The 26,584-nt window shown below is 43.2% G+C and overlaps 1 protein-coding gene across 2 annotated transcripts; it reads left to right on the forward strand.

The window, feature by feature from the left end:
- Window positions 1-11,537: 11,537 nt before the first annotated feature.
- Window positions 11,538-26,149, forward strand: CCN6 (cellular communication network factor 6). 2 transcript variants are annotated; one of them, XR_004191022.2, is made up of 6 exons: window positions 11,538-12,027; window positions 17,346-17,643; window positions 21,218-21,460; window positions 23,254-23,317; window positions 24,567-24,760; window positions 25,828-26,149. XR_004191022.2 is itself a non-coding variant. In XM_031680133.2 (5 exons), exons 1-5 carry the CDS (start codon window positions 11,980-11,982, stop codon window positions 26,107-26,109), a joined length of 1,065 nt encoding a protein of 354 aa, XP_031535993.1. In that variant the 5' UTR covers window positions 11,538-11,979; the 3' UTR covers window positions 26,110-26,149. The 2 variants fall into 2 exon arrangements, 1 of the variants encoding a protein (XP_031535993.1); XM_031680133.2 differs by lacking the exon at window positions 23,254-23,317.
- Window positions 26,150-26,584: the final 435 nt, after the last annotated feature.

Here is a 26,584-nt window from a genome sequence, read left to right on the forward strand (position 1 = left end):
CAGAGAGCTGAGCAGGATGAACAGAGACGAGGTTCAACGGAACCCCTCAAATGGCTCTTCAGTGCCGAGGGGCGTGCCAGCTCCTCTGGCACACGGGATGCCCCATCAACGACTCCTGCAGCCTGCGCCCCAGTGTCCAGCTGGTGTGCTTGTTACCTTAACAGAAGGATTTAATTGTCAATTCTCCTCACGATGAAAAAACAAACAGACCAAAACAGCCTCATATTTTTGTCATGAGTAGATGTTCTGGGTCATCAGGCTGCTCTTTCCGTCTCCACGGCCGAGCTCACAGAAGGTCTGTCATTCCAGGACAAACATGGATGCTGACTCCTCGTTCCACCCCTGCACTTGCTTGGGCCTTAACTCATGCATCAGCGCCCTCAGTCACTTGTTCAACGAACCTTCATTATCTACTGTTCATTGTAAACAGCACCAGGCCCTGGGTCTACCCGATCCTGTCTACCTGAAACTCAGAGAAGAGCACACATGGGTAGGCTGTCGAACAGAGTTTCCAGGAGGAACTTTTCATTAGAAGGTGAAACTATGAACATGACCTCATCAATAGAGAAGACCAATCTATTCATCTAAATGATAAGATCGTTGTCAGAGGTGCTCTGGCACACCGATGTTAAATAGGTGATGAGCATTTGATTTGTCTATAAACTCAGTCATTCTGAAGATAACTTTCCTCTCTCGGGACTGTGACGTCAGCCCCAAACCTGGTATCGGTAGCTTTGGAAGAAAAGCAGCGTGTCTGGTACCTGCTTGGTCCTTCTGACCTCTTCCATCGCAGGCTGTGCTGTGGTACAATGATCAGGCCCATGGTGGCCGCGTGGCAGTCCAAGCACCACAGGACTGTGCAGGAATTGATATGTGCCCACCTTGGGGATCGGAGCAGGAATATTGGTTGAAGACAATGCCGCACGAGCCCAGGGAGCAAGCTGTATTTATTTTCTGTCACTTAATTGCTCTTAATTGCTCAGAGGTGAAAGAAGAAAGCAAGTTTTTTGGTTACAAACCAAAGGCCCCCTCCCGGCTAGCTGGTGCAGAGAAGGAGTTTGTTGGCAACGTACTGGGTAGCTCAAAGAATGGACCAGAAGGTTGCAGGACCAGGCTTGGGAAATGGGAGACTGGACAGGGAGATCCGGTGAGGGTCAGGTCCCAGGAGCAGTATAGTCAGCACATTGGCATCGGTGCTGCCCCTCCAGACCAGGGCTCTGGACATCAGCATCCTGTCACCACGACAGCCACCAGTCACGTCCATGTCACTCCTTCCAGTGTTCCAATTACGAGTGTTCTGTTAACCCAGCTCAGGTCATGTATCCACAATCATTCTGCCAAGGGGTGGAAAGAGTATCATCTAGCAACTTCCAGCTCCTGTAGTAGGAGGTGGGGCCCTATCTCCCTCTAAGATGCATATTCTGGAAGCTTTATTCCCAAATAGGAAGGTGTGGGTGCTGGCACCCAAAAGTATGGCAGATGTCCACTAAAGATTGTAACTTCAAATTGTGTGCTTCTGAGCTCTCCTGGTCCATGCCCCTTGCCTGCAGTGAGGTTAGGTATGCCTGGCCCTCTGCACAGGGGAGAGGAGAACGTAGCCTTGCATAAAATGGCGTGCAAGTTAGAACTCTGCTGGATCCAGTTACCAGAAATCCAACCCAAATTCACTGCAGCAAAACAGAAATGTTATTTTAAGAATGTGAGGAGGAGTGTGTCTCATGGAGCCAGAGGGCTGGTGATTGCTGAGGCTTTGGCAATGACCTAATCCAGTGACTTGGATGCTGTTGAGATTCTGACCCTAATAGTATTATAATTAATAGTAATATTTGTGAAGCACTTATCATGTCCTTGCATTTATTTTTTTGACAACAACTCTCTGAAATCTGAACTAAAATCACTCCCATTTTACCGAGGAGGAAGCCTGGAGAAGTTAGGGCATGTGGCCAACGTCACACAGCTAGTAAGTAAGAGAGCAGGTGAACCTGTCTGTGCTCGTGACCCTCTCCATCCTGGGGTCTCTGGGTGCAGATCCCCGTCCTGCCCCTCAGTTCCACAGACCCCGGGTATCATACTTGTGTCCATCAGCCCAGGGAGTGGTCACAGCCTCCTGTGACCCAAGTCCAGTCCAGAACTGACTGGCCAGCTTAGATGCCAAGGTTATCCTAAGTGACTCCTCCCTAAGCAAGTAGATGTGACGGGAGATGTGAAGGCTAGGGGTTTCAGGGGGGAGGGCAGCCCTTTCTAGAAAATAAGAATTGCTGGCAGCCAAACACTTGTTAAACACAAATTTCAACCTTGCCTTCTGCGTGACTTTTCATTTTTGCCTTACTTTCCAGCAATTTAGAAATAAATTTAATTTTCAAAGGCAATGACTAACTTATTCCATGTGTCTGGGAACATCTATTTCTCTGCACTCTTTTTACAGAATTGCTTTCTTCTTTTATTATTTTTTATCCTTAAACTTTTTTCAATTTTCCCATTTCATGCTATGCTTGATTTTTTGGTAATCTGCTTTAGAACTTTTATGAAAACAGGTGAGGTATAAACCATAGATTTAAAGAGAAAAAGGCTCCAGTGTTGTACTATCCAACATGGTAGCCCCTCACTGCATTTGACTATTTAAATTTAAATTAAATTACTTAAAGTTAAGTAAAATAAAACTTAGTTTCTCAGTTACACTACCAATATTTGAAGCGCCCAGTAGCAAGCACACAACCATAGCAAACTCTGTCCTATAGAATATTTCCATCACTGCCAAACGTCCTGCTGGCCAGTGTTGCTGCGGAGGGTATAACAATGTTGTGGACCATCCTCTGAAATAGTGAGCTCCCTAACGGAAGTGTTCACTGATCTGGAACCAGCCTTCAGCTCCCAGGAGCTGTGAGTTCTGCTTTCCCTTCCCATCACTATGCTTCCTGCTGATTCCTTTCGGACTTGCTTCTGTATTTGTTTTCTCAAAGCCAACATTTGAATCATGTAAACTTATTTCTTTTCTACAGTAGCAAAAGTGTACAACTGTACTAGAAATTTCTTGGGCTGGGGGGACATTTATTGCTGATGCTGAAAATTTAAGGCACTGGGCTTAAGCAGAGGTGGGACTGAAGGAATGTAGGAAACAGAGATGCTGGTTAACAAAATGCAATTCCTGCCTGTAGAAAAGACTTCACGGACCCAACAACAGAGGCCCCGTGGTCTCTGTGGTGGGGAAGTTTCCATCCCTCCTCTTTTGACTACGGTCCAGAAAAGACAGAACACTCTTAATCAAAGCTGCCTTGAATCTTCAAAATTGTTTCGTCCCCACTGAAACAGAACTTATGTCCCTGTAGCGCCAATCTACTAACTGTTCCTACCATCTCTTGGTTCTAAGGGGGTCACAGCTGCTCCCGTTTACAGTGGATTCTGCTTTAGAATGGGAGGCGTGTCTTTGTAGGCAGCGGGTGGTGCGGGAGAGATGCCCCCCTTACGACTGGTCAGAGGTCTTGTGAGCGTGGGAACCGCTCATCATTCCTTGGCTGTGGGCTGAAAAGGGGGCAAGATATTCCTAGGGTGTCCCTAGCCAGAGAGACTGGACCCCAGATGCAGGACCTTCCAGCTCACCAATGATTCTAACGCTCCAAGAGGCACAGAAACATCACGGTCTTCAGACCCAAAGAAACCACATGCACCTGGGACAATGTGGCCTGTGGGCTGCAGGAACCTGGAACCCGGAAGGAGCGGGTGCCCAATAATGATTATGAGTCAACTGCTCATCAGCTCAGTGGAAGGGGGACTTGGAGTCACATTTAACTTGATTTGAGGGATTCTAAAAAGATGTATTCTTGTACACCTGAGTTTCAGGACTAAAATTCTTGCTTGCTGCAGTTGGATATACTAGGTTTAGGCATAAAATCTGAGGGGTGGGTCAGGACAGTGTCTGTGTGACTGGCAGGAGACACAGATGGCATGCTAGCAGCCAGCAGCCAGGACTGAAGGGTTGCTTTCCACACTCTGAAAATTTGACACTAGATTCACTTTGGGGGGTCCTTTGTAGATGAACTTCATCAACTGACAGCCCCTTTGGGGGTGAGAGAGAGTTCAGTGTTGTTCTGCCAGGTCTTCAGTGAGGATAGCATGTGACAACAGTCAATTCAATTACATTGCATGCGGATTTGGCTAAGTGGTAGATTAGTGTATTATTTTTATTGGTCTTTTGAAAAATGATTATTACTTCTCTGAATTCAAGTAGTAGCTCTTTAAATGACCTCCAGTGTAATTGGTTGGCTAGATAAACTAGCTCTCCAATTCCTTCGTGAAACATACTGACTATAATGGACTAAATGTTTGTATTCCCTCAAAATTTGTATGTTGATGGTATTGGGAGGCCAGGAGAGCTCTCGCCCGCTTTGTACCAGGTCAGGGTACAGTGAGAAGACTGCTGTCTTTGAACCAGGAAGTGGGCTGTTACCAGAACTTGACAATGGCCCTGATCCCCGAACTCTGACAAATAATTTCTGTTGCTTGTAAGCCACCCAGTCTACGGTGTCCTATGTAGCAGCCCCAGGTAAGACATTGACTGATGCCCATTGCTCATTAAGGGCTGGTGGCTGGTGTGGCAGAGGCTATCATTCAGTAGGCCCACAGTGTGTTGTTTGCTTCTTTCCTAACCTGTTAATTCCAATTGATCGTATTCCAAAAAAATTACAAAGATTGACCAAATAGTATTAAAACCAGTGATACATGAGTACACAAAGAAAGAGGGCTGTATTACCAATGAAAATTAAGCTTCATGCTTTGGAAAGACTCAGTGAAGGAAAGTCGATTTTAAAAGTGTTGCTGAATTACATTTGATGGTTATTAGTATAGCATCTAGAAAGATTCCTGAGTCAGGATGCTTTGCACTGTCTTTAAATCTCCTTTCACTAAGGAAACTCCGTGAGACAACACAAAAGATGCATTGTGTCTGTGTGGTTTGCAAAGAAAGGAGATAATACAGCACTCCAATCAGCAAATCCATATTCGAAGAAAAGGCACTGGCCAAATAAAAAGATGAGTGAGTGAATATACATTTAAGAAGTTCCCTGTTAACAATCAAATGTTGGCTGCGGAAATGTATCATTTGTGCGTGTGATTCTTTTTGTCTGAATGGATTATCGCCCTCTACTGGTCATTAGTGAGGGATGCCAACCGTGGATCGCATGGAGGCCCCACCCACGGGTTCGTTTCAGAGCCCATCTTTTCAGTAAGAATGTGCAGATTTCCGGTTACAATGCCGCCTGAAAATGCAGCCATGCTCACATCAATAGAATGAAGTTATTTTACATCCAAAGTGAGCGCATCTATTTATTTTCTTCTAGTTATAAAATACTGTTTTATAGGTGAGTGATGAACATTAAACACCCTCACCCCAACCTCACACGATTTTACTGCCTTTTAATCACACTCGGTAATATTTTTAAATGGATGTTGATTTAAAAGGCGGTTGCCTTCAAGAAATACGGTTGCCATTCTTTGGTGCCGCTGTTAACAATGACAATGCAATGTGAAATAAAAATAATTTTGACTATTGAAAGGCTTGATCTTTTCATGAATGAGAAAAATAACGTGTGCAACAGAGAGCTCTCTCCTCCCACATCAAGGGACTTGGCAAGGAGGGAAAAAGGATGTTGCAGAGACTGCGGGGTACCCAGCGAGATGGCGGCGGGCTCCGCCCACCTCTGCGGCAGCGTTACAACCAGCACTGCAGGGCTCTGCGGCAACGCTGCGCCGCCTTTCTTCCCCGCACTGGGGCCGCACGGGGGCGGAGGGCCGGTACGTTAGCCCAGTGCGCCATCTCGCGTCTGTTGGTGTTCATTGCAGGTTGGATGTGGAAAATCAGAAACTGCAGTCTAAATTGCGCATGGAGCAACACTTCGCCTTCAAAAGGAGATCTGATGTTAAAAGGCGAAAAAAAATGTCTTGTTTACTCATTTGCCCGAAAAACGAATAACTTAAGGCTAGAAATTCCAAGTGCCCATCAGGTAAAGTTAAAAAAGGGATTAGCAAGAACCTGCCCGTCATTCTATGGGTACCAACGCTATGTCGCCAGGTCTCATGAGTTTCCACTCTCAAGTGACTCAGTCTAGTAGGGAAAACCCACACAAACATATGTCCAGCTAATTTGAAGTTCATGTTAAGAACGAATACATTTTTAGTATAAATATGTCCTATATATACTGAAAAATGTAACTGGATATTTTATCGTTATTATTATCATACTTTTTATTAGCTAAATCTGGCAATCCTCCATGGAAACACATGATTGCAATACAGGTTTGACAAAGTCATTAGATATGTACAAAGGGTTTGAAGAACTTAACTCGGCAGTGTTGGTTAGGAAGGCTTCTCAGGGGAGAGTCACTAATGTGAATGGTTCACCAGATCAGTGAACAGTGGGCAGGGTTCTCCTGGTAGAACCACAAAAGCAAAGGCAGGAGGCTGGGAAAACTCCAAGCAGAGCAGTTCTGTGCTGCGTAAATGTAGGGGCAAGGAGGGGCGAGGCCCCAGGGAAGGTTGCTACATCACAGAGGGTCTTCCATTGAGCTAACCAGGAGCAGGATTTTATCCCAGGTGTAAGGGGGTGGAAGAGAAAGGTTTTTAGTAGGATAGTGACTTAGTCAAACTTGTGTTTAAGGAAGCTAAATCTGCAGCCGTGTCGAGGATGGATTAGAGGGGTTAAGAAAGCCAGAGATGGGGAGGGCTGGAGGAGACACTCCAAGGTCAGCGAGCTCTTAAGTAGCAGAACTTGGATGTGAAGTCCAGCATCCTGTCAACCTGCCAGCGGGCCTACATGTATAATTGGATTATGATTCACAAATGCCATCATTTTGAAGCTCAGGGATGACACCACAGTATGCCTGTTCTCCATTCCCTGAAAGATGAGCTCCACCCACATTCAGAAATACAGGAAATACCTCGTCCTCCTCTTCTCTCCCTTCCTGCTTCTCATGAGGCCCCTCAGTGCCTGCATCTGATTAACTCAGCTCCCTTTCCCACACAGGGCTCCCCCTGCAAACCAGTCTAACAGGGCCAAGTGACAAAGTCAATTAGATCCTTTGAGGTATTTGGCCTTGTTTTCCTTGGGCCGCAGCCTGACTTTCTGATGCCCTGGGAACGAGGGCACCTGCTTCTTTTCAAGGAGACTCTGCTGCGAGGCCTACGCAGATGGCAGGGCCAGCGATTTGTGGTTGTCAGGGGCTGCTCACTCTTGGACCTGGTTCACTGCAAGCTGGACGGGAGGCCAAGCAGAGCCAGGCCATCCTGGGACTCTGGCAACCGTTCTCCCAGGTGGGGGCATTGGCAGAACCTTAGCAGGCCTGACGCAGCCCCACAGAGAGTGCACAGGTGTTGGTAAAAGAGGTTTGTGTAGGTTAGTGGAGGAAGAGAGAGTAAACCTGCTCTCCCAGTCATGCATCATGAAATTCACGTTGGGATCTCCAGGCTAGAGCTTTGTTTTAAAAAAAAAAAAAAGGGGGCTGCATTTAACAGAAGACATACACATAGGAAAGAGGTAAGTGAGAAGTGCAACAATTAGTAATAGTTAGAAACAGGGCACAAAAGGATGCAGTGGATAAATTATGCAAGATCATAGACATGTCTAGCTTTGGCAGTTTTAGGGTGATTTTAAAAGAAGTCCTTTTAAATACCCAAGAACTTTGGATTGAACACCTGCCATTTGACTGTCCTTCAGCACCGTGGGGCTGGAATAGCAATGGCTGGAAGAATCCCCGATTAGAGATCTAGGTGCAGGCCCAGCCGGGAGCGGACAGAGAGCTGAGGCTGGTATAGACGTCCTGGCATGGATTGTGGTTCTGAGGCCTGTGGATTTTCAGGCGCAAGCACTCACTCCAGGAGAATGGTGGTTTTGTGAGACTAAACAGTATTTGTAGCAAGGCTGAACATGAAGCCACAAATCTGGGAGTGTAGGAAACATCCGTTTCTTCATTTCCTTCAAATTCAAATTTTAATTAATTAATTAAAATTAAAGTTCACATTTAAATTAAACCTGGCTCTGAGCCACCATCTCCCATCTCCATCTGGAGAGATATGTATTATTCTAAGCTGCCGTTGGAGTGTGGCTCCCAACACCACCACCGCCACCATCAGAGGTTAAACAACAATCCAGGAGGCCTAGCTGGTGCCTGGGAAAGAGGCCAGGCCTCTGGTCCACACTTTCTGAGCTGACTGCCCACACCCTGATGGTCCACGTCTGCACTGGCACTGAGGGCTCTGCACCGACACAGAGGGCCTCAGGGAACTCGCACAGAGACAGCCTGAGTGTCCAGTCTCCACCCCCACCCCACCTGCTTCCCTTGCTTCCTCTGCGCTGCCGCAGACTCACTCCCCTCTCCCCTCCCAGCCTCAGCTCTTCAGTGAGATCCAGTTTCCCAAAAAGACAAGATAAAGCATTGGCAGCTTCCTTCTTCTGCTTGGAGGATGGACGGAAGGGAATATAAATGGCCTCACTAACTTCTCGAAATTAGAGAGGGGACCAAGGGTGGGGGGAACGTTGAGAACACAATGCAAGTTAGGTATCTGGATGAACGATCCTGCTACAGAGCACTGTGTAGTTCACAGGCCATGCAGAGAGGCAGCAGAGCAGGCGGCTTAAACGCTTGGGATCTTGGTTCTACCTCTTGCTCTCCTCAGTTTCCTCAAAGATGGTAGTCAACCGACCCCCCCCCCCCCACAGGGATGCTGCGAGGATCTGCTGAGTCCATGTGTGGAGGGCTCTCTGTAATTGTTAGAGGCTGTTACGGTTAAAGCTCTAGTTTCACTGACACACACTTTTGGAGCATTCCTACTCCAGTAATGTCTGTCTCTTCTCTTGGACTGACAATAATTCCCTCTCCACCATGGATAAGAGAAGGAAAGAAGGACGAGGGGATGAGGGAAGGGAGACTCATTCACTGCTCAGTGTGCTGCAGACCTGTGACGCTGATCTCTGCCTGCCCAGGTGGCGCAACCTCCCAGGAGAAGGCACTGTTCTAGCCGAGATGATGTCCCTGATAGAAGGATTTCAGGAATCCTATGGCGAGGGCAGTGGGGTGTGCGCTTCACGGAGAGAGCGTGTCACCATCGGAGGTGCGCGTTTTGCCGGTGGAGAGAGCACTGGACCGGAAGTCTTCAGCCAACTTCCTCTCTCAGCTCTCTGTGCCACCTCCTCACAGGCGTCCTCCCTGCCCCCAATCTAAATGAGCTCCTACCTGTTGTTCTCTCTTGTGGTTTCTTGTTCTTTGCTATTAGCTCTTAGCTTGTATTCAATTTTTAGTCATGGATACTTTGCGTGTTTGTTCAGCGTCTTCTCTCCCCATAGATTATATAGCTCTGGAGGATTACGTGTGTTCTGTTGACCAAGTACAATCACTTAACCTCAACTTTTTACTCTGTTAAATGAGGACGGTAATACGCTTTTGCCTACCTCACTGAGCTGTGAAATTAAAAAAGATAATACATGTGAACTTCCTTATAAATCATGAAACAGGATGCAAACATTGGTTATGCTCAGTGACATGTCTATTTGAATGTGTATCATAAGCCAAACCCCTGTGAAATGAACACCTAGGCAGATGGACATTTTATTAAATGAGATAATAGAGGGAAGCGCTTAGAGCAGGATGTCACCGTGAATGGCTATTGTCATCTAAAGTGGAAGTTGGCAGTCCCAAGCTCTAGAAATATCCTATTCACTTAGTCCATCCATAGTAGGCTTGAACTAGCTAAACAGGAGCAAGCCCATGGCTGGAGATGTCTAAACACATGTGACAGCAGGTAATCCAGACCCATCCATTCCATACACTGGGGAATTCCAAGTTCATTCTCAAGTAGGATGTTCCTTCCCTACTAAGAGCAAGGATGGTGAGTATGACACCTTCCCGGCCCATGGCAGAGAGACTGCAGAGGGAGGGAAGCCATTTCTTGAAAAATGGCTGCTGCTGCCAGCATTTCACAGAGACCTAATGTGGGGAGCATGAATCTCAAGTTCAAACACTAAACAGATGCATGGCATCACATTTGGAATAGGAGGGATGTAGCTGATAAATATGCTAATCCTGGGCTTAGATTCTTCTGCTTTTGATAAACCAGTGAGGAAATAAGAAATGATCCTTTCTCATGGCCCATGTGATGCAGGAATCACTCGGGCTGGGAACCCAAAGGTCAGATGGTGTTAAGCCAGAGAGAGAAAAATAATAGTCAGATTGGACCAATGTGGACCCATCTTCCTTTGCTACGCTGTTCTCGGGAGTCCAAGCTTATACTGCCCCCATATGACAGGCCAGTAAGTCGAGAGATGAGTTGTTGGGGGCAAGGAATGGTGACTATTTGGAAAGCCAGCAGACCTGAGGTAGAAGGTAGTGGACTAGTGTCCCAAAGAACCATCTTCCCAGAGTCAGATTTCAGGTTTCCTTTACGCTAAAAGGAGGAGTGATGTCCTGGTTCTGGCTGGATTCGGAAGGCATGTGTTAATTTCTTCCTTCCCATAGCCATTCATAGGTGGGCCTGGCCAGGATGTTTCCTGTGAACTAAACAAAGGTATTTTAGGTTAACCTCATTACTTGGGAGGCAGGGTTCCCAGAGATGGGCCATTATGTATCATTTAAGCTTATAGGCAGCATCCCTTTAGTGATTAACTTGTAATCGAATACAGAAGTTCTTTCCTATTACACAGGTTTTTGTCCTGTTTCTCAGGGAGGAGGGAAGGGATGAAGAGTGGACCTCGTAAGTACACGGGTATTCCTTGTTGTTTGGTGTGTATATAATTATGGGGTAATTGACTACTTAGTAAACTGTGTAGAAGATATGTGTCCATTTTATGGAGTCCTTGGTCTCTGAGGACCCCAGATTCCCTGTTGTTGGCCCAGTTTTTTCCCAGGTCTTGGGCTGGTGAGTTTCACTCACTATGTCTTTATACACAGAAACAAAGGTAAGCAGTGAGCCCAGGAGAGGTAAGGTAACAGGTAAAAGGAGGAGGGGTAACAGGTCAAAGGGAATAGAAATCGGCTCTAGGATGGGACAGGAAGGTGGGCCAGACCCTGGATCCACAAGAAGACAAAGCCTCATGGCAGATGTCTGTCAAGATAACTGGTCAAAGACCAAGGTCGAGAAAGTCGGGTACGAGGTTACACACGACTGGACACAGGAGATGGGCTGGTGACTACACAGGCCTGGGGAGGGGCAGAATTAGAAGGAGAGGGGGACACAAATCTGTAATAATTTTTTTAAAAATCTGAGTTTGTTAAATGAATGACAGCCACTAGTGCAGTTGTTTTACCCTAGCTCCAAAAGATTGGGGTCAACTTTGCTCTCATGAGGCCCTGACCACAGAAGGGGGCTTCCCCTCAGGCCAGGTACCTCAAGCAGGCGTCCACCTGTGTTCCATCTACATTTCCCCAAACCTAATCCATCTGGTGTGAGAGACGCGCTGTAGTAGAGGTAAGTATAGGGCACGGCGATTAGAAGCGGGGGAGTCTGGAAAGGCCTGTGGGAACCTGTTCGGGACGTGGAGGGAGAAGCCCCAGCGCAGGCTGTGATGCGACCGCCGTGGGCAGAGGTCAGGCCAGTACCCGCCAGGGGAAGCAAGCAGCACAGAGAGGGCCTGGGGCAGGCCAACTCAGACGAGAGGCTGAGGCTAAGGAGGGAAAATTCATCTAACTTCATCATTTTGCCCAAGGCTGGGCTCTGATCTCTAGGAGCGGGTAGAACAGTTCCTCAAACAGCAGTCACCACTGATCTGCCCTTCTCAGCCTGGGAGGAGCGCGCCCCAGGCCACCGCGGAGGTAAATAAGAGAAGAGTCGCCTGAAAGTAAACAGGGTATTAAAAGGCATCCGGGAAAGCAGAGTCTGAAAGCAGGAGCACCAAGTCAGGAGCTGGGAGGTGGAGGCGTGGGTCCTTCCGCCAGGAGACAGAGGAGAGCTTTGTGCGGCGCCGGCCTCCCATCTCCGGCTGCGGCGCGGGCCGGGGACATGCGGGGCCCGCTCCTCTCCACGCTCCTCCTGGCTGCTCTGTCGCAGGTAGGTCCTAGCTCTCACGCCTCTCCTGCCCCCAGGGACTGCGGCAGCTCTTATTTCTCCAGGTCAAAAATAAAAAGGCAGGCGAAGATGGGGGGAGAGAAGGGATGCATTCCTTGTGGAAATACTTGCAGACGAGTGGGGAGCCATTTTTCCTCTCCACAGCAAGTCCTGTTTTAGTTCATTAGCTTCAGGAAAGAGTGGAAAACTTTTCTCCCTTTCAGGTAAGGGCACTTAATCCTGCTTCTGATGTGTTTGAACAGCTCCCAAATTTTCATAAGATGTATGGTTTGGCGGGGCCTGACACGCACGCGTGCTCGGGGAGCGGCAGCCCAGCGCGGCGGGTGGGGTGAGCGGTGCCCCGCGGTGGGCGCGCGGCCAGGGCTCAGCTCCCCGCGGTTGGAGCAGAGTGTGCCTGGAGCCACTGGAAAAAGTGATCCTGACGACTTCCTTCAGCTAAGCCTGTCCTTGTTTGAAAGGAGCGCTTGGGAACAAACATGTGTATTTTTGAAACATTCTATTACTTAGTCTTTTCTTAACCCATGTGTTTCTCACTTTTCATGAAAGGGAAGCAGTCTGCAGAGACTTTGAAATATTTCAAGCAGCAGACCAAAGGGACGTTTAATTTAATATGAGCAAGTCGTTGCCTTAGTATATTTTTTTAAGAAGATCGAAACAAGGTGACTTATTTATGGATTTATTTACACGGAGGTTATTGCTAGACCAGAGGACAGAGCTTTGGAAACCTGGTGGTTTAGGAAACAGGAACGAGTCTGTGGTTGATCGGGACAGTAAATGGTAGGTTATTTTAGAAAAGAAGGGACTGAAAATTGTTTTTGTTATAAAGGGAGAGATTTAAAATTTTAAAAGGATCGTAGCAAGGATGTCAGTGGTACTGTTATGGGGAGGGGTGTTTTTCCCCAGTGGAGGTGAGATGGGACTGCTTGTTTTCTTGGAAAAGGCCTGTCATTTTCCTGGATTGAGAACTAAAACATATCTCTAAACAGCAAATATTCCAACATAAATATGCGCAAAATAAAAACAAAAGCAAACACACAAAAAAAGGTTATAGATAGAGCAACAAAAAATATTATTTTCCTTAACTTTGCCATTGTGAATTTCTGAAGGCTCTGATAATACCTACCTTTTACTGAACACCTAGCACGTGCCAAGTACTATGCCAGGCACTTTAGTCATTATCTTCATCCTTAAAATAACCTTGCAAAGTGGATATTATTAGTCCTGTTTTACAGAGGAGGGTTGAGGCTTAATGATCAAATAAATGAAAGTTGTCTAAGATCCCAGCTATACATAAGCTCAGCTCTGTGGTCAAAGCCCTCGTTCCTTCTGTGTCGTCATTCTGATGATTCTTTTATTGTTTTGAGATTTTGATTTTGAAAACAATCAAAATGTCCAAAGAAAAGAGAAGAAATATATATAATCCTTTGTATTTACCACATATTTGCTATTTCCAGGACCCTTCATTTCTTCCTGTATTTCTAAATTGCTATCTCTTGTAATTTTCCCTTCAGATTGAAGAGCTTCCTTTAGTACTTCTTGTAAGTCAGGTACACTAGCAACAGTTTCTCTCAGTTTTTGTTTATCTGGAAATGTCTTAATTTCACCTCATTTTTGATAGTTTCACTGGAGATAGAATCCCAGGTTGACAGTTTTGTTTTTTCTTTTTAGTATTGTCTCCTGGTGTCTTGTTCTGCTTCTCCTCCTTTTTAAAAAGACCTAATTTTTAAGGGCAGTTTTAGGGTTACAGAAAACTTGAGAGGCAGGTACAGAGATTTTCTGTATACTGCCTGCCCGTACAAGTGCAAAGCCTCCCCCCATTATCCACATCCCCTGCAAGAGTGTTACATTTGTTGTAACGGATGCACCACCACTGACAACATCATAACTGCCCAGAGTCCATCGTTTTCATTAGCATTCACACTTGGTGTTGTACATTCTATGAATTTGGACAAATGTATAATGACGTGTATCCACCATTACATTGTCGTGCAGAGTATTTTCTCTGCCCTAAAAATCCTCTGTGCTCCACCTCTGTGCTCCTCCTAACCCTTGGCAGCCATGTATCTTTTTGTCTCCATAGTTTTGCCCTTTCCAGAATGTCATGTATTTGGAATCATACAGTATGTACACTTCAGACTGGCTCCTTTCACTTAGAAATAGGCATATTTTTTCATGGTTTGATAGCGCATTTTCTTTCAGCACTGAATAATATTCCACTGTCTGGAGGCACCATTCACCTACTGAAGGACGTCTTGGTTTCCTCCTTTCGATAACAAGTCAGATCTTGTTTTTATTGTTATTCTTTTGTGTGTAATACTCCCCCCTTTCTCAGACTGATTTCGAGATTTTTCTCCTTATCTGTGGTTTTCAACAGTGTTACCTTGTGACCTCGGATTATGTAGAAGTGCTTCAATACTGGAAAGGTGATCAGGTGTCCCCAGGTGGGCAGTTTTGGGAGTGGGCACTTTGTTCGAGGGAGCAACATGAGGAAAAACATGGAGGAGAAACCGACCTGGCCCATTAGTACACTGCACGGCATAGGAGGAGAAGGCACTGAGCACCACGGCTAGAGAGAACAGCACACAGAGGGCTTTAGACACCGTGCTCAGAAGTCTGGGCTGTGCACTATTGACAGTAGAGGGAACCACTGATGGGCTTTGAGGAGTAAAATCAGATATGTTTTTTAAAGAGATACTCCCAGCTGTGACATAGATTCTTTGGACAAGTCATTCTTGAGGGTGGGAGAGCAGTTAGGAACTTGCTACAAGAGCACTTAGCAGCAGTGAAGATGAGAAAGAGTGACTAGTTGTAGGGCTGTGAGGACAATAGGCAGGATTGGTCACTGAATGACTCTGGGGGGTCGGGGTGGGGTGGGTGACCTGGATGACTCCTGGATTCTAACTCCAAAGTACAGAGAAGCTGTCTCAGGTGGGTGGGGCAATGAGTTTGGGATGTAAGTTTTCTCGGTAGGACCGTCTAGTGGAGATGTCCATTTGGCAGTCAGCTGTATGGGTCTGAGCTCAGTGGAGAAGTCCTGGATGGAAATTTAGATTTGAAGCTGCATAGGGTGGAAATTGAAGGCAAGGAGGTGGACAAGATGGCCAAGAGACAGTGTGCAGAGTGAGTACAGCAAAACATGAAGGTCATGAAATACTTGTAAACCCAAATCAGGGTAACAGGAGCCTGCAAAGGAGACTGAGAAGTATGTTTAGAAATGGGGGCAGAACTGGGGAGGCTGGTGTCTTGAAAGCCAAGGAAGAGGATTGATTGAGAGTCAAAGACCTTAGATGGGTGGGGCAAGGAGAGGGCCAAGAAGGTCCATGAACATGAGCCCAGCTGAGAGGCTGCTGAACCTGGCCAGGGGTCCCTGGTAACCACGGCTGAACCCGGGCAAGGTTGAGCAGTAGGCACTCGTTCACTATTTCTAGCCTCGCTCTTTCTTACTCCCTTCTACATTTTAAATTTCCATTTCCCCTCCTCCTCTTCCAGAAGTGCAGCACTGTATCCTCAAAGTCTATTTTCACATTGTATATTCAACCTGAATAGTAGCTGAACGCATTACTCTGGGGGTTATGTGTTTCATAAGAAGAAAGACTGAGGGTTTAATGGTGGAATTTCAAACGGATACTTTTAAATGTAGAGTTTTTGAGTTGGAAGGAGATTTAGATCTCTGGATCAATCCAACTGCCTTCCAGTCCATGAAATAAAAATGGAGAGTTAATTACAGAAATTACTTGCCAGGCACTGTGCTAATTGCTAACAGTACACTAGCAAGTCAACTTGCAGTCCCTGAGGCTGGGTAGCTTTATGGTGAGTGGAGAGGCAATTAAACATATAATTTCAGTACACAGACATGTGAAAGGGAGCATGGAGAGGTTACAGAAAGTTCTGGAAAAGGTGATAATTCAGTGAAGGAGTCGGGGCAGGTGAATAAGATTTCAAGCGGAAGGCACAGCATCAGATATGCACAGAATCACAGACACTTTCACTTGCTGGAAGCTAAGGAACACAAGGAACGCAAGAGACCAGGAGGGTCCTGAATGAGGAGGGTCCTGAATGCTGTGCTCAGGGGCCTGCACTTGCCTGCAGGTCAGTGACTTTAGGTGTGATGGATGAAGGAGGTGGAGCAGATGAGGTTGACCTTCAGCTTCCTGGCTTGGGGAACTCAGTGGACAGCGCCACCATTCATAAAAATGGAGATGATTAGTGGAGGAGCAGTTTGTTGGGGGAAGGGAGACGGTGAGGTGGTGCCGTGGGACATCCAAGTAGGGTGTACCCAGCAGAAATGAATGAGTTCATTGCGAGGTTAGGGGGAGAGTCTAGGCTGGTGAGGAGAAACAGATGCAGAGATTCAGTGATCAGTTCAATATCAAAGCTAGTTTGTGGCCAGACGCTGGCCTGGGGAAGGGAGGAGGGTAAGGATTGAGAGCCCAGGTTCTATGAGCCACCTGCCTGGTTTAAGTCCCTCTTCTACCATTTACTTGCGTGTTACCTCGAGCAGATTAAATAATCTGACCCTCATAGTCCTCATTTATTACATGGGTTGTATGGTTTCCTATTGGTATTGTAACAAAAGGCCATAATCTTTGTGGCTTAAAACAGCATGAATTTACTATCTTACAATTCTGGACATCTGTAGTCTGAAAATAGGCCATACAGAGCTGAAATCAGGGCAGGGCTGTGTTCTTTCTGGGGAGTCTGTGGGAGACTCTGTCCTTGGCCTTTTCTGGCTTTAAAAAACTGCCCATATTCCTTGGCTCAGGACCCCTTTCAGCAGTAGCATCTTGTCTACCCCTGCGTCTACCATCACATCTTCTCTGGCACGCCTGTCTCTCTCTTTCCCTTGTAAGGAAGACTAGATTAGAGGGGGAAATTGGGAGTTTGTTTGGGGTCATGTTCAGTTTGCGATACCTGGCAAGTATCTAAGTGGAGATCTATGAAGGAGGCAGTTTGAGTTCATGAGAGAGGCCTGGGTGGTGATCAGAGACACAGGGAAGGAAGGTACTTCTGAAGTCTTATCCACAGGGGGCGCCACTGTTGAGAGATGAAGGTGATGAGAAGAAACCAGTAAAAGAAACTGAGAAGGAGCCATCAGTGAGAAAGGAGGAGCAGGAGTCATGCATTGGAGGCTGAGTGCAGAAAAGTTTTAGGAGATTGATCATGTCAAAAACTGATAGGTATTATTATTGTTACAACTCACTGCACCATTCTAGCAATTTTCGAGAAATCCTATTTCTACTAAAACTTCTGGAGTTAGTTTGAGGAACCATTTCTAATCTCAACTTTACTGTCAAATGAAGTTCTGCTGCAGGGCCCAGGGCACTGGGCTGCTCGACACGGCACCTGAAGGAAGGCCTGGAGAAGCGTCAGAAGTGCACCATCGTAAACAGTTTTGTCACTGGCCCTGTAGATGCCCTCGTCAGAAGCCCAGTTGCCCTCCTGGAGTGAGCTTGGTGAGAGATGGCTGTGGATGCTGTAAAATCTGTGCTAAGCAACCAGGGGACACCTGCAACGAAGCTGACCTCTGTGACCCCCACAAAGGGCTGTACTGTGACTACTCAGCAGACGGGCCTAGGTACGAGACCGGAGTGTGTGCATGTAAGTATTTCCTTCTGGGCCAGCTGGAAGATGTTGAATCTAGACAGGATTTTTTTCCTCCAGTTGTTAATTTGGAACAATCAGCTTAGTCTGACTATGAGGGGGTTTGGTTTTCATGCACCAATAAGACTGGCTTTGTCACGCTGGACACCATGTGAAATGAGCAGGTATTTACACATGTTCAGAAACCTGCTATTTTTATTGCATTGAAATGATCTTGCAGTTCTTCTCAAGTAATTGCTTTTAATGATAAAAATAGGAGAAACTAGGTACATATAGAGTCTGACTTCTTAAAGTGCCACAAAATGGCATCTTTTGTTAATACTGTCAAAAAACAATGTAAATTCAGCCTTTTCTGTGCTAAAAACAATCTCGCTTAACATGTAAGGATACATATCTAATATTCAGACAGACTGCTTTAATCTCATACTTCCCAACTATCAAGTTTCTGTGCTTGTTACTGAGGCAGATTTGTAAAGAGGAAGGTAGGGGTGCCCTAAGTGACAACCAGACCCTCAGCGTTATGGGTCTTAGCTCTGGAGGCTGCTTGAGACCATCTAAACCTACAATAACACCTTGGAAATAATTCAGGAGGCTGATTTATTTAGGATTAAAAAATAAAACTTCTCAGGGAAGAGAAATAACTTCTGTCAGCTGGGCGGTTGAGTTTCTCTGTGGAAAAGCCTAAATGGGAAGGCAAATTACTGGCTGAAGTTCGACTGTGAGCATGGAATGGGAACACAGCTTTGAAGGTGGGCTGAATGTGGAACAATTCCGGTTTGATAGCCTGATGCCCCTGTCAGCACTTTATTACACTGGTTAAGAATGTAGGCTTTGGGCTCAAATTCTGAGCTCTGTCTGCTGAGTGACCTTGATCAAATTGCTTAACCTCTCTGTGGCTTAATTATATTATATGCACTTCCCATCTTATAGAGTTGTTAGAAGGATCAAATGAAATAATGAAATAAAACCCAAAACACCTAGCGCAATATCTGATGTACAGTAAACTCTCAAAAGTGTTAGCTACTACTTATGGAAATTTAAGAGGGAAAACATGACCTATCAGACTCTGGCATTCAGGACACCCCTTTCTCCCAAACAGTGCCGGGCAAGTTATTTCATTAACCTAACAAAGTCTTAGCATCCACTGCTGAGCCAGGCAACGTGACCAGCAGCTGAGGACACCACAGGGGGAAAAAGATACAGGCCCTGTCTTCACAGTGTCACAGTTTATTGTGTCAGACGGATCTTTCCACAAGTAATTTCACGTGCAATGTGATGAGTATTTTAACAGAGCATAGCCATGAGGATGGGGTGGGGATGATCTCTGACTGGGGTCACAAACTATGGCACAGGGACCAAATCTGGCCCACAGTCTGTTTCTGTAAATAATGCTTCATCGGAGCACAGCCACACCAGTTCAGTTACATATGGTCTGTGGCTGCTTTACAACAGCAGGTCCAGTAGGTGCAACAGAGACTGGTCTATAAAAGCTAAGATACAACTTTACAGAAAATGTGCTGATTCGTGATATAAAACAATGGTTTTTAAGCTTTTTTTTTTTTGTCTGAGGATCCCTTTAGTCTTAGAAGTTAATGAGGACCCAAAGAGATTTTGTTTATGTGAGTTATCTGTTGATATTTAGTGGATTAGAAATGTAAAAATATTTACATTTACATGATGTACATGATATTTACTAATTCATTAAAAAATAACAAACCCATTGCAAAATAATAGGAATAATATATATGTGAAAAAAATTTATTTTCAAAAGAAAAATTTAGTGAGAAGAGTGGAAATGGAATTGTTTCACATTTTTGCAAATCTCTCTTAAGGTCTAGCTTAACAGAAGATAGCTAGACTCACATCTGCTTCTGCATTCAGTCTATTGCTATATGTTGTTTTGGTTTGAAACATGAAAGGATTCCAGTCTCACAAAGATTTATCTTTGGAAAAGGAAGGAATATTTTAATAGATTTTTCAAATAATTGTGAGTATTCTTTTTGGGTATTGTATTAAAATTTGAGAAGTGGAGTTTCTTAAATTAGCTGTATCACATGGAATCTGAAACTGTATTAATAAACTTGTCAAATTCTGTGATACTAAAATACACTAGTCTATCCAAGACCTACTTGGAATGGGGCTTTTCTTCATGCATAATTTTGTAATACCACTCCATTGATTATTTGGAAAATAACAGTTGGGAACAATGGATTATGTAGATTTTTTTTATAAATCACATTAATATCCATGTCATCAGAAAAGTCTACATATTAGGTAGCTATAAAGATCTCAGTGGTGGATACAAGTTTTCCAAAATTCTAATTTTTGCTTGAAAGCTTGAATTCTATCATTGGCAACAAGTACTGTTCATTGTTTTCCTTGAAGTGACAGGCTCACTTTGTTGATAATTCAAGGAAACGTCTGCCAAATACCCAAGTCTGAATAATCATGATTTATCTGTCAGTCATTTCTTCAGGGAAAATTACCACTAAAAAAGTATTTAGTTCAGCCCACAACTGAAACAAATAACACAGGTGCTTTTCCTCAAGATAACTACTGCACTTTGGTATAATCTCTACAGAAATTCTCCATGTATGCTTCCAATTTTGTCACACAGAATATTAAACATGTATTTGATAAGATCTAATAAAATTAGTGATTTTTTACTATATCATTAAGGCCATTCTTAGGTAAAACCAAGAACTTAAAAAAAATTTTTTTTGGCAAAGTAAGGTAATTAGGTTTATTTATTTTTAATGGTAGTACTGGAGATTGAACCCAGGACCTTGTGCATGCTAAGTATGTGTTTTACCACTTGAGCTGTACCCTCCCTGATTAAAACCTTTTTTTTTTTAAAGTACATTAATGTATAAGTGCATGGCAAGGAAAAATACAGTGACAACCTGTACAGTTTGATTCACGCTCAGGGGCCAGCAGCAGTTTTAGCCACCACTGCTTTTGCACCATCAGTGCAAATATCAACACAGTGAAGACATCAGTCACATCTTAGTATTCTAAAAAAGTTTTGACCTCGCAGATTCTGTGAAAGGGCCTCAGGTACTCCCAGGGGTTCACAGTCCCACTTTGAAAACTACTGATCCAGGTCAAGAATCCCTCCAAGGAAGTGAAAGTTTTTTCTAATTCTCTTAACAAAAAAAATCAGTTACTATGCAGTATTGTGATTAAGCAAATTACGATTTCTTCATCCATTCATATATCCTAACTTCCTAGGAATATATCCCCACCTATTGTTGGAGCTGTGTCCCAACTCTGAGGTTTACGATCATTATCTCACTTCTAGAGTCATAGTGATTTTTTATTAACTTTACTTCAGAACAGCAAACAGAGTCTTAATTACAAAGGTGACCATTTGGGGCTAATAGCCTGTGATATAATAAAAATGTCTCATTTTCACTTTTAACAGATGTCTATGAAGGAGGTTCCAGCTGGTGCCTAGAAGTTGAGAACTATACTTCATAAAGGAGATAGCAATTTCCTCTGTGGTTTATAACTGGAGGTCTAGACTATCAGTTATGGCTTTTGGGGTGATTTGGCTCTTTTCTCTTTTCAGACCTTGTAGCTGTGGGATGTGAGTTCAACAGGGTTCACTATCATAATGGCCAAGTGTTCCAGCCCCATCCACTGTTCAGCTGCCTCTGTGTGAGTGGGGCCATTGGATGCACACCTCTGTTCATACCAAAGCTGGCTGACAGTCACTGCTCGGGGGCTAAAGGTGGAAAGAAGACTGATCAATCAAAATGTGGCCTGGCATCGTCACAACAGCAGCTTTCAACAAGCTACAAAACAATGCCAGGTGCTCATAAGTAGAACTGTTTCTTATGTGTGACTTCGCCTGGTTCTTGTTCATGTCCCTGTTCTGTAGTGAAGGTACCCAGTTAGTACTTGCTGATTGGTGGTCAGTGTGAGATTGAGTGTGCTGTCGTACCCAGTCTCTGCCTCAGGCAAGTGTGCTCTAAATGTCTGAAAAAGGGATTTTTATACTATTCTAGATTTTTCCAGTGAACTATTTCAGTTTTCAAAAGGTCTACTAGGTCAGGAAAACTCTTCTAAAATCTTACCACCTCTGCTTATTTCCATTTAACCTCTTCTCAGGAAAATTGATTTAATACTGTTCACATGCACCCTGGTCTGGAAAAACTTTTATTTGTATCATTATATTAAGGGCAAGAAGTGTGAGGATCCAGTTCCAAAAATTTCCAAAGACAACTTTTCTATATGATAAAAGCAGAAATGGAAGGCTACTGATGGAAAATATTTGAATTTGTAAATATTATTTCTAAAAACAGAGAAAACTGCTGATATAAAAGTTTCCCTTTCATTTACTCTGAAAGTAAAGCTTAACAATTACCAACCTCTCTCTCTAAATAAATGGACACACGGGCAGTTTTGAGTAGGTTACCCAGGTATGTGTGGTCAGAAACTTGTAATGAGATTCTTTATTACTCATCTGGAGCACCTGGCCATTTACAGTTGGTATCAATATATTCATAAACCTTGTATCCTGGTCTGCTCTAAGCTAGCATCTTATTGAAGTGCCAGGAATTTTTGGAGACAGGAGTTTCAAAATGCCAGCAGTTGAAGCAGAGGTGAGAAAGGACTCAAAAGGGACAATGTTGATGATAACTGGTTATCTGTGTTTTCATCTAGAAATCAACAATGCCTTCTTGAAATTTAAAGCTTAAGGAATGAAAAGTACCATAGAAACACAGAATATTTATGTATGCTAAAAACTCTAAATTCACTTATATGGATATTTAATAAAAGTAACTACAATCAGAGAAATAAGTTTTAGATATTTAAAAACTAACTCTTAAAGGAACATCCTCTGGGAGTTCAGTTATGCCAATTGATTGGAAAACATTTCCCAGGTTGAGGATTTGCATTTACCATACATAGTTATGCAGCTAACAGCATGATAGTAATAATACTCTAAAACTTTTCAAATTATAAGCCCCCAATTTTTTTTTTCCCAAAACGTACAACAGTTGGTTTTCTGCATTAGATCTGAGTGACTCAGTACAAGTTCTTAGAACCTGTGTGTGAGGCTCCCTGGTGAGAGGCTACCTTAGAGCAGTAGTTATCTACAAGTGAAGACCTTTGGATAAAGGTCAAGTTGGTCTCCTCTGTGAAGTTAGAGCAATCTCATTGTATTTACTTGGAACCTGGCTGGAGGAGGCATCAGATGGTCATTCTTAGTGGTTAGTTTTTGCTACAAAAAATCTCTCCTCTGCTTAACTTCAAAACTGTATTTATGCGCCCAGACAGGAATTTAGCTTTTAAAATGAAGCACAATGACACACACAGGCTCTAAGATACATTTGTGATAGTAATTTATAAATGTAGTTAATTCCAGGTGGTCTCTGGTTGGACTCTAGCTTTTGCTTGGTCAGCAGGAAGCATGCAGTGACTGCCGCCCTCATGCTTTTTTCACTGCTCATCAGACACTAAACCTTTGCTTTAAAAACCTCTTCTGGCTTCTTGCTTTTTAATGGAATGTTAAGCAAATTTCTGAACTGCAGCCCTTGGCGTAACTTTAAGTGGGGTTACTGGTAACACGATAATCTAACCTCCCTTTATTTATTGCAGATGCGTGCCAGGCTTTTAATCTGCTTCCTGTGCTGTGGTCTTTAAACTGTTGCCTACATTCCAGGTATCTCCGTGTTTCCTCCCCTTCAGTGCTATGTGCAATTGAAGATCCTACTGTAATAACACTGAAAGCGGTATCAAAGTATTCTTTTATTCAGAGATAGCACATACTTCAAAGTGACCGACATTTCCTATCAAGAAAGCATTTTTAGGGGAGTCTTTTAAAAATTGGCCTTTAAAAGTAATGTAGCAAGAATTTTGCTGTATTCAATTGCAAACTCAAATCACCACCTTGCTCCCGAAGCATCCACTTTAGGATGCGTATTAACCTGTAAGAAATACTTTGAGACAATGAACCAACATGTAGTTTGCTTAAAGTGAACCAAGTGCCTGATTCATGAGCAAACAAGGAGCTCCCAGTGGATTTACAAGGAGATGGAAGAGTTACTGTGCCCTCTTTCTATTTTCATTATTCACCTCCTTCCCCTCCCTTGTTGCTCCTAAGCTGCAGGGAATGAAGGGGACTCCATCTGTCCAACCCACTCACCCACAGATCTATCCATCCATCCACCCATCCATTCCCCATGTTTCTGAAGTGATAATGAAATGGCTCACCAACGGAGGGAATACCATAGGCCTGATACCATAGGGAATGTAACAATTAGGCTGAATGCGTAAAATAGAATGGACATTTTCCATGACTTAGTCTATGATTATTTACATTTGTTCAGTGTAATGTAGAGAATTTTCTAAAAGATTGGATTGAAAAAAGTGGAGAAAAAAACAACTGGTCTCACTGATAGCTGAATTCTCAAATGTAACTCTTCTATTGTAGATTTTAACATATCGCAAAGTTTAACATTAAGACCACGTTGTTCCAAAGATTATCTTGAATTCCCTAATCCTACTAATGTCTGTTTCCATGTCTGTTAGAAATAATATCAAGCATGAGGCAAGAACCAGAGAAAAGACAGATGATATCTATCAGTATATAAACCTGAGTTAGTACTCAGAGGATGGGCCAAACAAAAAGAAGCAAATGGGTACATTACTCAGTTTTTCAAAAAGTATTTTATTCCTCCTAAGATATTGGACTGTAACACTTGATTGAAAGGTGATTTGGAAGTGGAAAAAAGGGAGAATGATAAATTAGACCATAAGCTTATTTTATTCTAAATTATATAAAGGTTCAGTTCTATTAACTCTTAATAATGATTAGAAATTATCTACATGAGTACATATATATATATATGTGTATATATATACACACACACACACATACACACACACAAACATATACTTCTTTACTTTAGCTTATAGGAATCTCCCACTTATATGGAAAAGAAAATGTCTTGTGCAAGCAACAAAGTGGACCCCTTGCTCCAGAACATGTGGGATGGGAATATCTAATAGAGTAACCAATGAAAATAGCAACTGTGAAATGAGAAAAGAGAAAAGACTGTGCTATATTCAGCCTTGTGACAGCAGTATATCAAACATGGTAAAGGTAAGGTTTAGAGTTAACTTTATTATAATCCAATATTAAGACCCCCTGAAAAGTATGTGTGAATGTGTGTTTAAGGCATGCACAGTGTTTGTTAATAAAACCACCTTATTATAACTCTTAAAGTCAGACTATCTTGGAGGAAAGCAGGTATTAATCTAACTGTACTTTGTGTGAAAAATTTTATGAGACAGGTCATGATAACCTGTTGATTCTTGACACTCTAGTAGTGTGGGTCTTGATCAGCCTGATTTGTTGTGGTTGGTGCCCCACCATGTGTGTTTTTTTTTTTTAAGAGTAGATCCGTTTCCATTTCAGATTCTGACTTTTTCTATTTGAATTTCATGTAGTGGAACCAAAGCCACTAATAAAAGATTTTGGTTGATACATAATTATGAAAACAGACATTATAAACATCAGAGAAGTTCTGATCTTAGATATGTATCACCAACATGGAGAAGGAACCACACCATTTCCAAAATGCTTTGCTTATCTAGTACATGCCAAAGGACTATGATATGATATTTTAAGATTGCTTTGTATAACTAGACCCAGTCCTACTTCTGGAACTTGGCAAGATGAATGTCTCAAGAGTAGTTTTAGAAATGCTACAAAACCAGTCTTATTCCCAAAAAGTTACTCCCAATCACATTAAAGCTGACAACTCAATTTCAGAGGGATTAAGATGTTTTTTATTCATCTATCCATCTACTCAAAATTGTGTTCGAGAATTTGCTAAGTCTTAGGTAAATAGATATTTAAAAAGACATGACCCTTGATACTAAACAAAATAGAAATTTTCATTTATTGTGGAACTAAGTCAAGGGTAGACAGCAAAAAACATTAGGAAATGGGTCCTATAATCTATATGATGGAAGAACAGGGAGGACTTAAAACTTCCTCTGGTGAGAGGCGATTTTAAAGGTAGAGAGGGCTGAATGTCACTAAATAGCAACTGTTAATGCCCTGAAAATAATTATGTTTGTATTTGTATTCTATAAAGTGTCACTTTTCTGAACCCTTGTAATGAAGTTTAAAGAGTGACTGCTTAATGTCATATATCTTTTCAGATCCCCAAAGGAAAAACATGCCAACCTACTTTCCAACTCTTCAAAGCTGAGAAATTTGTCTTCTCTGGATGCTCAAGCACGCAGAGTTACAAACCCACTTTCTGTGGAGTATGCTTGGATAAGAGATGCTGTGTCCCTAACAAGTCTAAAATGATTACTATTCAGTTTGATTGCCCAAATGAAGGGTCATTTAAATGGAAGATGCAGTGGATTACATCTTGTGTATGTCAGAGAAACTGTAGAGATCCAGGAGATATATTTTCTGAGCTCAAGATCCTATAAAACCAAGCACATGGGGAAAAGTTAAGGTTAATCATGTCATTACATTAAAATTTAGGATGGTTTTTAAAGGGTGGAAAAATCTACTATATTGGCTTAAAACACTCAGAATGCCTAGCTAGTCTCAGATACCTGTATTTAAGGCATTGAAAGCTCTTAAAAAGGTTCTCCTAAAAATATATGTAAACTATGAAAACAGTAAAATTGCACTCTTTAAAATGTTTAATTATGTAATACAGATATTCGTTTCCATCTATGTATTCCATATAATGGAAAAATACAATTTACAAGAGAACATTTTATTCTATAAAATCTGAAATAATTTATTGAAGATATGCAAAAAGCATATTATCTGTACTCTGACAATGTGCCTATGCTCCAATCAGATGATATAATCGTTATAGTATGAGCAAGAGTATAAATTTATTCTTAAGTATATTTACAGCTTAATCTTATTCCTATTTATTATTTCCACTGC

Source organism: Vicugna pacos, chromosome 8 (assembly GCF_048564905.1).
Source record: "Vicugna pacos chromosome 8, VicPac4, whole genome shotgun sequence".
In the NCBI taxonomy this organism is placed as follows: Eukaryota; Metazoa; Chordata; class Mammalia; order Artiodactyla; family Camelidae; genus Vicugna; species Vicugna pacos.